Genomic DNA, 18,447 nt, shown 5'->3' with positions numbered 1-18,447 from the left:
GCACATCACTTCTGAGGCTAGTGAAGAGGTTACCTTCTTAGGCCTTTTATTGGTTGCAATTGAGACCTTCCCTCCAACATGTGTCACTGCTGACATCAGTTAGGCACTTGGAAACAGTACCACAGAGCTAGCAATGCTGGAAATGGAAAACCTGGGAGAAGCGAGCGCGCGTGTGTGTGTATAGCCACTATTTTCAGTACAAAGTAATCTTTCAGAAACAGTTCGACAATCCCTTCAATGTTCTGTATTTTGAGAAGGTGTGGGTTGCTGCTTGTTTTTTTTTTATTTTTTTTTATTTTTTTTTATTTATTTTTTTTACAAATGTGTGTTATTCTTTGAGCTGAATAAATCATTGGGGGGCTTTTCCTTTGTAGCTGCAAGTTACAGGATAAAAAAAGGTGTCAATGAAGGAACAGAATAATTTTGTACGTTTTCAAGAAAGGGTTTGCCGATATCTTGCTAATTGTGTAATTTCTGTTGGGAATAACTTTACAGCATTTCAAAGTGCGAGACGCGGCTCAGATTGGGAAGCTAACACCTCCAGAATTGCAGTCTGCCGCCAATATATTTGTGGTTTGTGGTTAATGAGCTGCTACTATTGTAAGGCATCTGAATGCAGTGGAGAAAAGTCCTTTGCTCATTGGGGAAATAGTGATTATAATTGGTGACTCCTGGATTTCTTTTGTTGTTATAGTTGTGCAATTCACCTAACTTCGAAACTACATAACTTAGCCTAAATTGACAACAGTGTAAAGGCTCTAATTGCTAATACTTTGACATAGAAAGGCCCTTCTCTGCTCTGTGACATGGGTGCAACTTGGCACTCACTCAGGTTACAGATTATGAGCAAAATGTACCCCCAAAAAGTATATACCACCAGAAACCACAAGGCCTCTACCATTAAAGGGATTCTATCATTAAAATCTCTTCTTTTTTTTTTTTCTCAATGATGCATAGTCTTCTCCGCTCCGAAATTAGATAGAAATCCCGGTTTTCGTCTGTATGCAAATGGGTTCTCTCGCATCAGTGGTGGCGTTCCCAATGCTGCGAGAGAACTCTCCAGCGCCGCCTCCAACCTCTTCAGGAACGGCCTCTCCCTGCGTTGTCTTCCATCCTGGGTTTCAATCGTCTAGGCATGCGTAGTTGGCCCTGCCATAGGGCCTCAAGATAGCCGACTGCACATGCCTGGCAGCCACAAGAAAATGGCCGCTTACATAGCTTACTGTGTAATCGACCCTAAAATACATATAATCCAGATAAATATTACATAAATCACAAAGAGTGCGCACAAACAAACATGCCAAAAAAACATCTATAACAACTGTCTCCCAAGTATAAATGTGGTGTGATCCACAAATATCAATACGCTGGATAGGGTACAATAGAACTAGGTAATAAAATGTATATTAATTAGTATAAATAGTGTATGAATCAGCTGCTATACAGTGAAAATATCCCAAACTATAAATATAGAGATATAGATAAAGGGAAATAAAATCCCAAATGTTACTGTAGGATTATATCAAAATGTAAACCCTGTACAAATAAACCAAATATTATGCCATGCCATGTACTATTCAGATATTATCAAACCTCTATAAATATATGCTTCACTATGCAAAAGAATCAATAGAGCAGCTCAGATGTCCAATAAAGAACAGTAATCAATAGAAAAAGTGCCTATATGCATAGGAAATACATGGAAATAAGATGATATAATACAGTCTACAGAATAACCAACATTATGGGATTAAATACAAATTCTAATACTTATGCATACCCGATGCCATAGTAACGAAATGTGGAGACACACACTACTGGCCAGGAAGAGACTGCTGCTGCACCCAGCGTGCGTTTCGCCACAAGATGGATTCATCAGACATCTATACTCGGGGGAAGAGGGTTCTTTGTTATCATAGACGCCGGCTTTTCGGCACGTTTGTTCATGCACTGTCTGTAACTGGTAAATGTTGTCTTCAATGAGTCTGTAATAAAAGTGAATTAACAGAGAGGAGAACTACTTCAAAGAAGTAGAGACCGCACACTGTACATTGCTTCTAGGTGTGTGCAGGGAAAATTGTCAATTCAAGATGAATCCTGCAAAGGGGCAAAGCTTATGAAAAATGCAACAGAAAAGTCACATAATGGTCAGAAACCATGTTATTCATGCCTTGACTAGTTTATTCTCAAGTCACAGCTTGGAATACTGTACATGGTCTCTAAGGATGTCACATGGCAGCATTTCAGGATATTGGATGGAGCATTTGACTCATATGGCCTACTTTATTTCTGTATTTAGCAATCTTAATTAATTTCTTTTATTTTTATCTAAAGGGTGGTCTGTGAGGTTGGACCAGCACATTATGCTCAGTCTGGAAACATTAATATAGTGGTAAATCAAAAGGAAGGAGTCTCACCAAGTGATCTCACTTTTACATATCAGGTAAGTGTAAGCCATATGTATGTGCCACCATGGTACCTATCCATTTTGAAAATTTTTGCTTTCTGCAGTTTTTTAACACTTAAGCGTAGAGATCGTAGTTTCCCTATCCATTTTTAAGGGTTAATAGAAATGTAGCTATAGCGAAGACATGTAAAACACTAACATATAATGTCTGCACCTACTGTATGTTTAGATTTGCTTTTTTGTGCAGTCAATATACAAAGCTGCCATTATTCCTATTACGTCCCGCTCTCTACATTGTAATGTAAAACTTGAGCAAATAAAAGTTAGCGTTTTCAATGGTGGTCCTGTTGTATTTTCAACATAGCCAGGGAAAGTGACATTAAAGAATGCCCCAGGATGTGATCTCTGATGATCAAGATTCAGCTGCAGTAACGCTTCCCAAATCCCTATCATAACTAGAGGCAATGCAAATGAGTATGTGAACTGCAGACTGATGCTGATAGCACTGCAGTCCCTGCTTCCGATCTGAGCTCTGTGCATCCTTTGTGTCAGAGGATACTGTCAGCTTCAGACAAGGGTACCAACAAGCTGTCTACTTCTCCTGGCTCTCTTCCTAGTACATACAGGAAGTGTGGAATTTCTGATGCTCTCTGGCACCGTAGCTGCAGATCAAAGCTGACATCTGCCCTTTTGGGATTGCTCAAAGCTTCTGTGTCTCTCTTCTTTCATTTATAGGATATGATAATATGGTGGTTTGTAACTTTTCTGAAAGTTCTCATCAGAATTCATACATTTTTTTTTTTGCAAGTGAGAAAGGAAAATTGTGAACATTTAATGTTCAGAATAACAGTATTTCCTGGAACTAAATAGCTGTTCTAGTGCAAGCTATAGATTTTGTAAGATTACCCCTTCCTATCATTTTGGTGGGGTCATTTGATTTATGTTATCCATGACGGACTGACAGACTAAAGACTTAAAGCGTCTAATTCGAGTACTTCAGTTCCTTCCTACACAAAAGACTCACTGATAGGGAATATGGATTGTGAGACATATATTTCATAATGAATGCTACATATGAATATAGGAAGCTTTGTAATATACCTTAGCTGAGAATCTATGGGGGAGCTGCCATTGGTTATTTAATTGTCTCATTGCCACATCCTGTAGTGGTAGTCTTATTTTGAAAGATTAAAGGGGCTCTATCACTGGATTTTCGCTATTTTAGATAAACATATACCTGAATAGCCTTTAAAAAGTCTATTGAGGTCTTGCTAATCATTTAAAAGACCCCCCACACACACACGTTTTAATGAATTTCCTTTTAAACGTATATGTAAATGAGCCCTACTATGCACCATGGGCGTTCCCGTGCAGACCTCACGTCATACTCTGTTCACACCTACCTCTCTTGGTTCTTCTATGTAAGTCCCTCCTCCTGCTTTCGATTCACTGCCTCCAACTCTCTCTTCCCTGCTTCTGGAAAACCATCCTGTGATGATGTCACTACTGCTCTGTGATTGGCTTGTCCCTGTGATGACATCACTACAAGGTCATATATGTTTAAAAGGTAATTCATTAAAACGGGGGGCCTTTTAACAAACAATTAGCAGGACCTGGATAGCCTTTTTAAAGGCTATTCAGGCATATGTTTATCTAAAATAGTGAAAATCCAGTGATAGATCCCCTTTAAGCAGTCTCAAAGGGGCTCCCTGACTCATAGAGTAACAGATTTTAGCAAATGTAATTATTTCTGTGTCTTTTCTTTAAGCCTACACCTCCCTTCAACCCCTTCCACAGATTTCTATGTTAAAAGTAACTTAGTACAATAATTGGAGAAGGAAACATATTTCACTTGTACTATTCATTTATGAAAATTTGTTTTAGAATTGGAGGTATGCTTTAAAGAGGATCTTTCACATCCTCGGGCACGTGCAGTTTTATATACCACTAGAAAGTTGACAGTGCGCTTAATTCAGAGCACTGTCGGCTTTCCTGTTGCGTGCCCTTACCGAAATCTTTTTACCATCCGAAGGGCATTCCTGACAGTCTAGCTGGGCTGTGAGGAACGCCCCTCCTAACAGTACTGTCCATAGCGCTATACTGTCAGAGGGGGCGTTCCTTACCGTCCATTGATGATGCTGAGCGGTGTGGAAGGCCACCTCCCTCCTCCTCCTGACAGTACTTGCCCATAGACTAGTACTAGGGGGTTCAAACAAACCAAATGGAGGTAAAACAGACACTCAGCATATATGTCATAAACACTATGACTCAAATGGATCTAAAATCCCAATTCTTTATTAAATAGCAATACATATAAAGTCACATACAAAAAGGATAAAAAGGATGCAGTAACCATACATGGCAACTGAGTCGGCAAAGATATGTTCCTGCAACCCCTTACAATAAATTCCAAAGTAGTACGCACGGAACGTCAAGTGTTACAGAAAATAGTATCGATGAAACACAACTACATGGTGTATAACAATCATTATGCACGCCATGCCCACAGAACACGTATTTACATAAAAGAAGGGTAATACTGTGGGGTTGTAGAGGTCCATGCAATGGTTAAGTATATGTGAAAGAGAAAGAGGGATCACACAGGTAAGTGACTAACACGTAGGAATAGCCTTAAAGGCTATTCTTCTCCTACCTTTAGATGTCTTCTCGACGCCACCGTTCGGTATTTAATCCAGTTTTGCAAATGAGTTCTCTCACAGCAGATTTTAGAGCAGAAGGAAGGCATATTAGAGCCATGTGGGGCGTTGCAGTTTGGAGCTACAGAGCCGCCCTCAGTGCTCCAGATTGCTCATTTGCATATTCTGAAATAAATGACTAGCTCTGCAATGGAGGCACAAATTTTGTTGGAGAAAAAAAAGCATTAAAATCAGATGAGCCTGACCTATCTAACTGATTTAATATGCTTCACCCTGGTGACAGATTACCTAAAGAATAAAGAAATGCATATTATCCCTCATTTACTTTCTAAAGTTAATGTGTATTATAACAAATAGTTTTGATTTTGATTTTTTTTTTTGTTTCTTAGGAACCAGAGCCAACATCCGTGAGACCAGTGGAAGGTGTGCTGGACGGAGGAACATACATCACAATATCTGGAAATAATCTAGAAACTGGATCCAAAAATGACATTCGTGTGTCTCTTGATAGTTTCCCCTGTGAAGTGTAAGTAGTATTATAATGAATATATTTTATAGTGACTTAGCAGGTGTTTTTATGTAATGCTGAATTTCACACAGTAGCTTTTTCTGATGGAAATAGCTCCCAACTAGACACCTGCCAAATAAATACAGCAAACAGAAGCATATGTACTAGTAATACGACATATATGGATTAGAGATGAGCGAACACTAAAATGTTCGAGGTTCGAAATTCGATTCGAACAGCCGCTCACTGTTCGAGTGTTCGAATGGGTTTCGAACCCCATTATAGTCTATGGGGAACATAAACTCGTTAAGGGGGAAACCCAAATTCGTGTCTGGAGGGTCACCAAGTCCACTATGACACCCCAGGAAATGATACCAACACCCTGGAATGACACTGGGACAGCAGGGGAAGCATGTCTGGGGGCATAAAAGTCACTTTATTTCATGGAAATCCCTGTCAGTTTGCGATTTTCGCAAGCTAACTTTTCCCCATAGAAATGCATTGGCCAGTGCTGATTGGCCAGAGTACGGAACTCGACCAATCAGCGCTGGCTCTGCTGGAGGAGGCGGAGTCTAAGATAGCTCCACACCAGTCTCCATTCAGGTCCGACCTTAGACTCCGCCTCCTCCCGCAGAGCCAGCGCTGATTGGCCGAAGGCTGGCCAATGCATTCCTATGCGAATGCAGACTTAGCAGTGCTGAGTCAGTTTTGCTCAACTACACATCTGATGCACACTCGGCACTGCTACATCAGATGTAGCAATCTGATGTAGCAGAGCCGAGGGTGCACTAGAACCCCTGTGCAAACTCAGTTCACGCTAATAGAATGCATTGGCCAGCGCTGATTGGCCAATGCATTCTATTAGCCCGATGAAGTAGAGCTGAATGTGTGTGCTAAGCACACTCATTCAGCACTGCTTCATCACGCCAATACAATGCATTAGCCAGTGCTGATTGGCCAGAGTACGGAATTCGGCCAATCAGCGCTGGCCAATGCATTCTATTAGCCCGATGAAGTAGAGCTGAATGTGTGTGCTAAGCACACACATTCAGCACTGCTTCATCACGCCAATACAATGCATTAGCCAGTGCTGATTGGCCAGAGTACGGAATTCGGCCAATCAGCGCTGGCTCTGCTGGAGGAGGCGGAGTCTAAGGTCGGACCTGAATGGAGACTGGTGTGGAGCGATCTTAGACTCCGCCTCCTCCAGCAGAGCCAGCGCTGATTGGCCGAATTCCGTACTCTGGCCAATCAGCGCTGGCCAATGCATTCTATTAGCTTGATGAAGCAGAGTGTGCACAAGGGTTCAAGCGCACCCTCGGCTCTGATGTAGCAGAGCTGAGGCTGCACAAGGGTTCAAGCGCACCCTCGGCTCTGATGTAGGAGAGCCGAGGGTGCACTTGAATCCTTGTGCACCCTCAGCTCTGCTACATCAGAGCCGAGGGTGCGCTTGAACCCTTGTGCACACTCTGCTTCATCAAGCTAATAGAATGCATTGGCCAGCGCTGATTGGCCAATGTATTCTATTAGCCTGATGAAGTAGAGCTGAATGTGTGTGCTAAGCACACACATTCAGCTCTACTTCATCGGGCTAATAGAATGCATTGGCCAATCAGCGCTGGCCAATGCATTCTATTAGCGTGAACTGAGTTTGCACAGGGGTTCTAGTGCACCCTCGGCTCTGCTACATCAGATTGCTACATCTGATGTAGCAGTGCCGAGTGTGCATCAGATGTGTAGTTGAGCAAAACTGACTCAGCACTGCTAAGTCTGCATTCGCATAGGAATGCATTGGCCAGCCTTCGGCCAATCAGCGCTGGCTCTGCCGGAGGAGGCGGAGTCTAAGGTCGGACCTGAATGGAGACTGGTGTGGAGCGATCTTAGACTCCGCCTCCTCCAGCAGAGCCAGCGCTGATTGGTCGAGTTCCGTACTCTGGCCAATCAGCGCTGGCCAATGCATTCTATTAGCCCGATGAAGTAGAGCTGAATGTGTGTGCTTAGCACACACATTCAGCTCTACTTCATCAGGCTAATAGAATACATTGGCCAATCAGCGCTGGCCAATGCATTCTATTAGCTTGATGAAGCAGAGTGTGCACAAGGGTTCAAGCGCACCCTCGGCTCTGATGTAGCAGAGCTGAGGGTGCACAAGGGTTCAAGTGCACCCTCGGCTCTCCTACATCAGAGCCGAGGGTGCGCTTGAACCCTTGTGCAGCCTCGGCTCTGCTACATCAGAGCCGAGGGTGCGCTTGAACCCTTGTGCACACTCTGCTTCATCAAGCTAATAGAATGCATTGGCCAGCACTGATTGGCCAGAGTACGGAATTCGGCCAATCAGCGCTGGCCAATGCATCCCTATGGGAAAAAGTTTATCTCACAAAAATCACAATTACACACCCGATAGAGCCCCAAAAAGTTATTTTTAATAACATTCCCCCCTAAATAAAGGTTATCCCTAGCTATCCCTGCCTGTACAGCTATCCCTGTCTCATAGTCACAAAGTTCACATTCTCATATGACCCGGATTTGAAATCCACTATTCGTCTAAAATGGAGGTCACCTGATTTCGGCAGCCAATGACTTTTTCCAATTTTTTTCAATGCCCCCGGTGTCGTAGTTCCTGTCCCACCTCCCCTGCGCTGTTATTGGTGCAAAAAAGGCGCCAGGGAAGGTGGGAGGGGAATCGAATTTTGGCGCACTTTACCACGTGGTGTTCGATTCGATTCGAACATGGCGAACACCCTGATATCCGATCGAACATGTGTTCGATAGAACACTGTTCGCTCATCTCTAATATGGATCATAGTCTTGCAAAGATGTGCAGAATGGTGAATAGAACATGAGAATTAATAAGGAGAGGCGACAATCCCTGACTGCCGGGGTAAACTGAGGCGATGAACTGGTTAGAGCACTGTTCAGGGTAATTCACAATGTGTATTGGCTTCACACTAGGCGCCTGCCAAATTATGTCTCCAAGTATATGCTGATCAGAGCAGCAAATTATTCACAAATCTGAAATATTCTGCAGAATCCAAACTACTTTTTAAACCTGGTTTAGCGTTTTTTGTCCGTCTCCGGATATTTTAACTCCATCTTCCTTAGATGATGGTAACGTGCCGGTTACATGTTGTGTTTGCCAACAGAGACTACATAAGTATGTTGAAAGGCAACCAGCTCTCTTTGGCTTAAACAAAGAATTTTGTTTTTCGAGTTGGTTATAATTACAATTAAGTGGCTTCTGTTAGCAATATGGCGATGGGTGTATTTTAGGAATGAAGATGATGCATGATTTAGTTAATTCTGAGAGGGTCAATAGCTAATTGGAATGCTGTGTGAATGAAGGGGTTACTGTGCGGCTCACCAGAACCTTTGACTTCAAGCTGTGCTAGAGAACTTGCCAAATTGTTCCAGCTGTCCCTGTTGTATTCCGTAGCTTTGCTTAGAGATTTGCCAATTTGGCTGAAGAGCGATACAGTGATTAGTAACAAATGCTCCATGATTTTCAATTCCCTTTTAAATAATAAGTACGTTAAGCCAATCCCACATATAAGACAAGGTGTTACATTTGTCTACAAGAAAAAAAAAATCCTCAAACTGAATGTCAAGACTGTAATTTAGTACAGTGGCATTCCTTAATCCAGTATCCATAATCCAGAGGGTTTTGTAATAAAATTCTTGCTTGCAGTCCAGAACAGCAATATAATGTGAGATCAGAATATTTAAGCCAAGATACTCTAGCTATATCTACACCAGGAAGAAAAGTATTGAGCATGTTGCATTCCAGTTGCTCATTCCAAAGTCAGGAGGCCCCCCATACACAAATAGATTGGGAGGTTTAACCAATTTACCGTACTTCTCTGTTTTTATTGTTCTGTGACCGTCCTGAATGAACTAAATGCACAGGACAGAGGATCATACACAGACCACTGTGAGCCAAACAACTTCCATGTGTTACCAGCCATACAGACTTTACCTGATAAAAGGACAAAATCTTACTAGTTCCTTCAGCATCTTGTGCTTGTTCTACGTAGTCTCTCCTGCAAAGTTTATGTTCCCCTGAACTATTCATTTGCAAAACAAATAATTTCAACAACTGCTTTCTCTTTTATGCCGCCATCACCCCTCTCCTGACAAGGGCATGAGCGGGGTCATTGGAGCCATCAGAGTTATGATCATTTATGCAAGGCAGAGTGGGAAGGGGTTAATTGTCCTAATTGTTCAGCATGAACCCTATTTATTAACTACTAAATCTCTCAGCTAGGGCACTATCAATGTACATAATAATCTCCATTAGTGAGAAGCTCTTTTATTTTTGAGTGGCAATACTGAAATCCACACTTAGGGCCCGTTCACACGGAGTAAACGCACGTGTATTTTGGCAAAATACACGTGTAAAAATAAGACTCCCATTGACTTCAATGACATTTTTTTACACATGTAAAAAACACATCAAAATACACGTGTAAAATGTCATTGAAGTCAATGGGAGTCTTATTTTTACACGTGAATTTTTTACATGTGTATTTTGCCAAAATACACGCGCGTTTACTCCGTGTGAACGGGCCCTAAGGCTATGGCTGTATGTGAAGGTATGATGAGCAGCTATTAATGAATCCAAGGCATTGGGCTGTGGATGCAATGATTGATAAACATTTACTGTGTGAGCCCGGCGTGCGACCATAACCATGAGGGATGTATGTATTTATTACCCAGTGCGCTAGCTGTATGCATCACCTGACTGATTTTTTTTTTATTTGTCCCATAGCATTTCATTTGGTGAAGAAATAATCTGTGTTACGAGTAAAGCAAAGAAGGAAGGAAATGTCAAAGTGAAGTTATCCTATGGTACTAATACTTTAAAAGAAGCTGGAAAGTTTACATACAGAAGCAATCCTGTCATTTCCCAGTTTAACCCTGATCGGAGTTTCGCCAGGTATTTAGTATTGTTATCTGCTGCAAGATCAAATCTTTGCAAATGGTTGTTTCTACTTTCTTTAATGTGTTGCCCAATCTCTGGAATGTCCTATATGTGACTCCCATGTAAGTAGAGGCAGTAGCAATGAAATATTTGCCAGCCGGTATTGAACTGTGCACTTTGACTTGCTAACAATGCAACTTCCATGTTGTTTAAATAATGTTTCCTACACAGAAAAAGAACAGCGACCCTGTAGGTGAGATTTGGGAGACCTTATTTCATGCTGGATCTTCTCACTTCAGTTAGGAAAACCAGTTGCCTAGGGAAAAGTGTCCCCTTAACTGCAGCAATGCCACACAGTGGGGATCAAGAGTGCATAGGCCATAAGTTATTCTATAGATGTTTCCAACAATATGCAGTTACGTAATGGACAAGCTACTCAATTATAGTGAATATTATGGGACTATTGAGGTGTTTGGTGTTTTAATGTACACATCTTTGTAATTTCTACTTATCATGAGTAACATTGACTGGGTCAGTACTCATACTCTTGTCACAAGGGGTTTGTCAATCTGATGGCTGGACTAGAAATGATCAATCTAACTGTGACTGTAGACTGCAGTGTCGGTGTACTTTTTTTTTATTTTAGTGGAGGAAGAAACATCACCATTTCTGGGATAGGATTTAATATTGTGCAGCATTTCAGCATGATGGCCACATCGCAATCCTCAAGAGAGAAGAGAGACCTGAACGAGGCTTACCAAATAGTAAGTGTCTATAGTCACAGCTTCATTTGTGATAAATGAATACCGTAGGTTATATAGTAACGTATAGGACACATATATGCTGAAATTTCATTCTGGCACATGTTGGACAGATTCACAACAGTTATGTTTATTTTTTGTTGTGGTTTTTTTTTTTTTTTTTTTTTTTTTTTAATCTAAAGATATATGGAATAGGCCGATGCATTAACCTTGATATAAGAAATACCAGAACCCCTCACATGCAAAAATATCAATCACTGTGTTTGGGCCAGGAAACACATTCTGTGTAACACGCGTTCTGTGTAACAAAACGTTTTGGGGGGTTTTGCTTTGTTTTTTTTTTTTGTTTTTTTTTGTTAAACATAGCATGATGTAGAAAATTTATCATGCCCATTATACCAATTTTCTGGCATACAAAATTTGAAACAATGAAATTTTGTTTGTGCAAAAGGACATGAGCAGGGTCATCAGACCCATCAGAGTTATGATAATTTATGCCAGGCACTGGCCCAGTTGATGCCTGAAATCTTCACCAGCTATGCACCTAGTCATAAGTCAGGTGCATTCTTCAGCAGCGTAGGGATTGTCAGGACTGCTGATCTAGATAAATGCTTCCTGCTTATGGTAGATCACCGGCAACATTATTTTATAATATGCTGGATTGGTAAAAGAAGCCTAGGCATAAGGGGTCCATGACCCATGCAAGACAGTCTGTGTGTGCGTATATGTATGTGTATATGTATATACACATATGTGTATTTGTGTGTGTGTGTGGAGATTATATATACCGTATTTTTCGGACTATAAGACGCACTGGACTATAAGACGCAGGTTTTAGAGGAGAAAAATAGGGAAAAAAAATTTTCAGGCAAAAAATGGTAAAATATTTAATATATGGGAGTTGTAGTTTTGGAACAGCTGCAAGGCCACATTGACAGGTGACCCTGCAGCTGTACGGGGATGTATAGGGCGTTTTTTTTGTGGGGCCAGATGTACTTTTTAGATATACCATTTTGGGAAATGTTTATTGCTTAGATCACCTTTTATTTAATTCAGAGGCAAAACAGAGAGAAAAACACGGCAGTTTAGCACTTTTGATTTTGACGTTCACTGTACATAAAAATATTAGTAGACCGGGATTTTCAGACACAGGGATACCTAATGTGTATGTGTTTCACAGTAATGTTATACTTTTATATGTATTCTAGGGAAAGGAGGTGAACTTTTATTTATTTTATTTTTTATTATATTTTTTTTAAGTGGTTTTTTTTTTTGTTTTGTTTTTTACTATTTTAATATCCCCCGCCTAGGGGGCTTGAACCTGCAATCATTTGATTGCAAGTCCCATAGACGGCAATACAAGTGTATTGCCGTCTATGGGAGATTCTATACATTACTATCGCGGAGGGTCATAGACCAGCCGCGATAGTAATATATATCTATGACAAGCCTCGGAGCCTTCATTAGGCTCCCGGCTGTCATCGGAACAGGTCGGCTCCTGCGGCCTCGCCGTGCAGGAGCCGGCCTGCATCACTAAAGGTATGGGGCCGGTGGGGGGGGGGCTAACTGACTGCCGGGACCTGTGGAGGAGGAGCGGATTTGCAGCATGGCCGCGCTACTGCCACCGCTGGTTTTCTTCAGCGGCAGGAGCGTGACAATCTGTAGGCCCCGGCAGCTAAGACACTCCCCGGCATCCGCCGGTCTATTACAGCAGATGCCGGGGACTGTCTTAGCTGCCGGGGCCTGCAGATTGCCGCGCTACTGTCGCTGAAGAAAACCAGCGGTGGCAGTAGCGCGGCCATGCTGCAAACCCACTCCTCCACCCACATTCAGACTATAAGACGCACACTCATTTTCCTCCGAAATTTGGGGGGAAAAATATAGTCTGAAAAATACGGTGTGTATATATATATATATATATATATATATATATATATATATATATATATATATATAGACACGCACACACACTCACTCTCACACACTTTCACACACTCTTTGGTATTATCCAGGATTTTATGTCGCCCCGTAGACTTTATTTTATTTCATTGTAACAGTCTCCTTTTCCTAAGCTCTATTAACTATCTACAATGGTCTGCAAGTTCCTATTTCAGAACACTTATCCAAAGCACGTTATTTGAGAGGTCAGCAGTTTTCTTTTATTCTTTACAGATAGAAAAAGAAGACATCCTTGAAAAAGTCAATGACACAGTAATAATATTCTCCTCTCCTCAAGTACCAGAAAGTCACCTGAACTCTGAGGTTACAGTCAGGATTAAAATGGATGGCTATGTTACATCTCTGGAGACAACTGAACTCTCTTTCAATTACCTCAATGATCCCACCTTTGATAACTTCACAGATGGTATAAAAAAACAAGTGAACAATCTCATTAATGCCAAGGTAACTGTACTGATTTCTCCGGTGACACTGTGAGCACATCTATGTTTATGTGTATATGGTGAGCTTATGTGGATTACTTAATGTCTTTCCTAGCAGCCATTTTTATCCTTCCACATTCCTCTTTTGTAGGGTTTATTTATCAACAGTCAAGTTTTCTCTTATTAACACTGGTCTTGCAATGCATGATATTATACATGATTTTTTTTATTTTTTTTTATCAAATAAAAATAATCTTTCCCAAGGCAAGAACTTCAACTTGCTAACCATTTAATTTACTTGTAGTGCCCCCTAGTGTTGCTGTCTAATAAACTTAAAAAAAAAAAAAAACTACATTTAGTGTTGTAACAATCTTCTACTTGAAGTCATAAATGTGTGTATATATGAAGATATTATTTAAGACTACCTTTGTCAGTAGCTTACTTATACTGTATTATAAATCTTAGGCCTGGTTCACATCTGCGTTCAACATTCCATTCGGGGAGTCCACTTGGGGACCCCCCCGACTCGAATACTGAACGCATTGACAAGACTATAATGGGGTCCGTGTGTATTCTGCACGCTGTCCGCTTGAGTCATGCAGAGAGAAAAGTACTTCATGAAGTACTTTTCTCTCCGTATGACTCGTGCAGAGACCACACGGAATACACACAGACCCCATTATAGTCTATGGGGTCCGTGTGCTTTCAGTGCTTACCACTTGTCAATGCATCCGGTATTCTGTTCGGGGGTCCCCAAGACATAAGTTATTCAAAGTGTCCAAAGTTTATGAACAGTTCAATAAAAAAGAAAACCAATCTTGTGAAGAGTCATGTTTTATGTCAGTATTACACTTTATGTTTTGATCTTCTCCATATTTAGGGTAATAAACTTAATGCAGCTATGACCATAGAAGAGGCCAAAGCTTTTGTTGGAGAAGGCATATGCAAAATAAACACTTTGACTTCAACGGACCTGTACTGTGTCCCACCTGAGGAGCAACCTCCGCCCAGGAAGCGCCATAAGAGAGATACCACAGACAACTTGCCGGAGTTCATGGTATGTATAACCTTCATTTCTTTAAGCATGTCTGTTGATGTGTTTTTATGTTTTGCTCATGTGACTACAATGACTTTATTTTATTTTTTTTCCTCACTTTTTTTTATCCTGTATAGGTTAAATTTGGAAACAGAGAATGGATACTGGGAAAAGTAGAATATGGACAGTCCCCTGCAATTCCATTGCACATAATCATTCCAGTAGTCCTTATACCAATGATCTTAATAATTGTGACTGCTGTCTACTTCTATCGGTATGTAGAGTCTTAAATTGAACATGCTAACCTGAATGTGCATTGGAATTATATGACCCCTTACTAAGTAGTCATAGGTATCTAAATGCTCAGAGTAGATTTCACTGTCAAGAAAAAATCTTGCCCAACACTTCCCTGATACATGTGTAACATTTCATTCATCTTGTCATGGAGAGGGCCGTGTGAGAAGTATAACTGTCTACAAAGTACATTTCCTGGGAAACTTGTATCTGTAGGCATAAGAAATAGCAGGACCTGAAAGGTCTTGGAGTGAAGAACCTTTCAGAACATCATGTGTTCAGATACAGAAGCATATGAGGTGCCTGATGCAAGGCTGTGAGCGTACATGTTCTGTTCACCCAGTATAGCAGTGCATGTTGTGTGCATCCGAGCTGTGTGTGTATCTGCTATACATTATTGCAATATTATGTTTGTAAAATAGCGGCGTGAGTGCTGGAAAGCTTAGCGTGTATATAACGTGCTACAGAGCTGTGTGTGTGCTTATAATGTGGGTTCAGAAGAGCTGTGTGTGTTGAAGAGCTCTGTTTCTATCATGTGGGTGCCTCAGATTTGTACAGATGAGTATAACATCAGTAGAGTGAATGAACCTAAAACCATGTAGACTCTGAATGAAAAGGATAAAACTCAAGTGCCACATGAGGAGCAATATGTGAGACTCTAATGACAGGAAACATTAGCATGGATAGCTTAATGTAATGAGGTATCGCTTGGACAATTACTCCTCTCACCTATCCCGTAGTGCAGGAAAGTTAGAAACATAGTCTTCTCTTTTTTTGACCACTAGGGAAATTTAAAATGTTTTTTCACAACCAATATAGAAAAATGTATACCATGGTGTAATTTATAGTTGGGTTTGTCTTATATTCTGAAAAATACGGAAATTTTCAGGTTCAAAAAAGCGCCAATAATACGCTTAGGTAAAACTAATCTTGTCATTTTCAGATGAGCCTGCAAATTTGTGCGCTAATATTACAGACCCAACTGCAGGACTGATCACACAAACTGATAGCATATTTTATGATCCCGTCAGTCTGGGTTATTGGACCTGTGGTCAGACTTGGATTTGAGTCCCAGATATGAGTGCACAATGTCCATATTATGCTTATCTGAAATTTGCTTCATTGTCTTATATCTTAGTAGTTTATATATAGTTAGTACAGTTACTTAATAAAGTTAAATATAGTTTTAATTTGCTAATGAACCAAATGAATGTTGCTCAGTTTTTGCCTCTGAGGTGCCTTATAAAAACCTAACCAATATATAAATAAATGAAAGAAAATGACTATCCTGAATCAGAAATCACGATGAACTGTCATTTGGTATCCATAATAATGATAATGAAATACACTGACTGCTTTTCCCATGGAGCGTTTCTGTATCTTCATTAAATATCTGATATATGATATTGTGTTCAAAGGAGGAAGAGTCAGCAGGCAGAGCGAGAGTATGAGAAAGTGAAACAGCAACTAGAGGGACTAGAAGAAAGTGTGCGAGATCGCTGCAAGAAGGAATTCACAGGTGAACTACTATCTTATTGTGGAAGCTAAACGCCATGGTTTAATGGTTTAGAATATCCAAAACTATGGAGATACTATTTTAAATCCATGCCTTTATGTAACATATTTCATGTCTTTGAAATTTTCTTTTCAAATACCAATCTTATAAACTTCCTTTCCCTTTGTGTTTGTTTTGTTTTTTATTTCTTTAGATCTAATGATAGAGATGGAAGACCAAACAAATGACCTTAACGATACTGGAATTCCAGTTTTGGATTATAAAATGTATACGGACAGGGTATTTTTCTGGCCTTCAAAAGATGGGGAAAAAGATGTAATGATCACTGGGAAACTTGATATCCCAGAAGCAAGGAGACAAACTGTAGAGCAAGCACTGAACCAGTTTTCAAACCTACTGAACAGCAAGTCCTTCCTCACTATTGTAAGTTCTTGACTTGTTTTTCTTTGTTAGCCACAATGACAAGATCTAAGTATTTCGTATTTTTCAAGTTTCCAATAATCCCTTTTTAAATCCCACTGTTATTCTTTCCTTGAGATGATTCTTTTGTAAGTTTGTTTGAGCGGGATACTGTCCTAGGGCTTCCAAAGACAATGATCAGCAGTTTGGGGCTTAGGAATTTCTTCTCTTACTCATCCAGATTGATGAAAGTATTGCATTGGCATTGTAAAAAAAAAAAAAATACATTGAAAATCCTTGAGCAGTTCTGTGTACCACATTGTAGTGTGGTAACCCTTTTCTTCTTGTGCCTGTCATACTTGTGATTTTGTTTTGTATTTTCAAATTATATGATGACCTTCAGAATCTTCATGATGAATGTTAGTTGACTAATCTATTGTTTTCCCAAATCTATTGAAAAAAAAAAAATCTCATATGCAGGTTTGCTAAGCTTTTCTGAATACTTTCTATAAAAATAACTTTTTAGTTAATATGACAGTGTACAGGCTAAATTTAAAGCAAAGGTGGCTACTGATGACCTATCCCGATTAAGGGGTCCAACACCAGGACCGTGCCAGTTAGTGATGTCGCCTGATTGATCTCATACTGATGACCTATCCTGTCATCAGTATCCATCTTTGCTATGTCCCGAACCACACCCTTAAGCTCCAGTTAAGCTGCTATCTTAAGTCGCCTTACAGGCAATCCTTTGTAATTTACTACAGTGTGTGCATTATATGTCTTTATGCGTGTGTGTATGTAATATATATACAATATGTTAGAAAATGGTGCACACTATAGTTTTATTATATTAATAATTTTGTTTTTCAGTTTATCCACACTTTGGAAAGCCAGAAGGACTTCTCTGCCAGGGAGAAGCTTTATTTTGCCTCCCTGCTTACAGTTGCCTTGCACGGAAAGCTGGAGTACTACACGGATATCATGCGAACATTATTTGTGGAACTAATGGAGCAATATGTGGCCAAGAATCCCAAATTGATGCTGAGAAGGTAAATCAAACTATAGCTATCAACTTTTACTTTGTGCATATGTCCAAGGTAACTATTCAGCTTTGTACAGACTATTAGGTACAAAGAATGACTGAGTTAAAAAAAAAAAAAAAATACTTGTCCCCAATGCTCCGGTGTCCTCCAATGGAGGTCCGATTCGGTTGGCTGCCTTCTTGTTCATGAATTTCTGGCCAGTTGTGACATTCCAAATTCCTTCTTGAGGCTGCTGGTTGGCCTCAGCAGACATGACTGCTTAGGCCAATCAAGAAAGGCTTCAGGAAAGGAATTGGGGACGTCACAGGCAGTGATGTCTCTGGTTCTCTTCATGAGACCGCTGATTGGCCTCAGCTGTCATGTGGGGTAGATACTTTTGCCAGAAGACAACAACTGAGCTGCAGGACCGTACCATGTGGGGAGGTGCTGGCGCATCAGGACAGGTGAATATGGATTTCTATTCAATTTTATCCCCTCCTCTGAACTAATTAATAAATAAAATTTTATGCTGGATACTCCTTTCAACG

At 40.5% G+C, this 18,447-nt stretch overlaps 1 protein-coding gene across 1 annotated transcript in view; it reads left to right on the top strand.

Moving 5' to 3' along the window:
* The window catches only part of PLXNB2 (plexin B2), a 144,432-nt gene that overhangs the window by 114,306 nt on the left and 11,679 nt on the right, over positions 1 to 18,447 (top strand). The window contains exons 17-26 of the mRNA XM_075274165.1: positions 2,335 to 2,443; positions 5,454 to 5,590; positions 10,338 to 10,505; positions 11,137 to 11,254; positions 13,424 to 13,654; positions 14,513 to 14,689; positions 14,806 to 14,942; positions 16,381 to 16,481; positions 16,672 to 16,901; positions 17,748 to 17,926. Of these exons, the coding sequence (XP_075130266.1) occupies positions 2,335 to 2,443; positions 5,454 to 5,590; positions 10,338 to 10,505; positions 11,137 to 11,254; positions 13,424 to 13,654; positions 14,513 to 14,689; positions 14,806 to 14,942; positions 16,381 to 16,481; positions 16,672 to 16,901; positions 17,748 to 17,926 (1,587 nt within the window). The remainder of the gene's footprint in view (positions 1 to 2,334; positions 2,444 to 5,453; positions 5,591 to 10,337; positions 10,506 to 11,136; positions 11,255 to 13,423; positions 13,655 to 14,512; positions 14,690 to 14,805; positions 14,943 to 16,380; positions 16,482 to 16,671; positions 16,902 to 17,747; positions 17,927 to 18,447) is intronic.

The sequence above is a fragment of the Leptodactylus fuscus genome, chromosome 5 (genome assembly GCF_031893055.1).
Source record: "Leptodactylus fuscus isolate aLepFus1 chromosome 5, aLepFus1.hap2, whole genome shotgun sequence".
Lineage (NCBI taxonomy): Eukaryota > Metazoa > Chordata > Amphibia > Anura > Leptodactylidae > Leptodactylus > Leptodactylus fuscus.
Note: the sequence above shows the minus strand (reverse complement) of the source record. Positions and strands in the feature narration are given on the sequence as shown.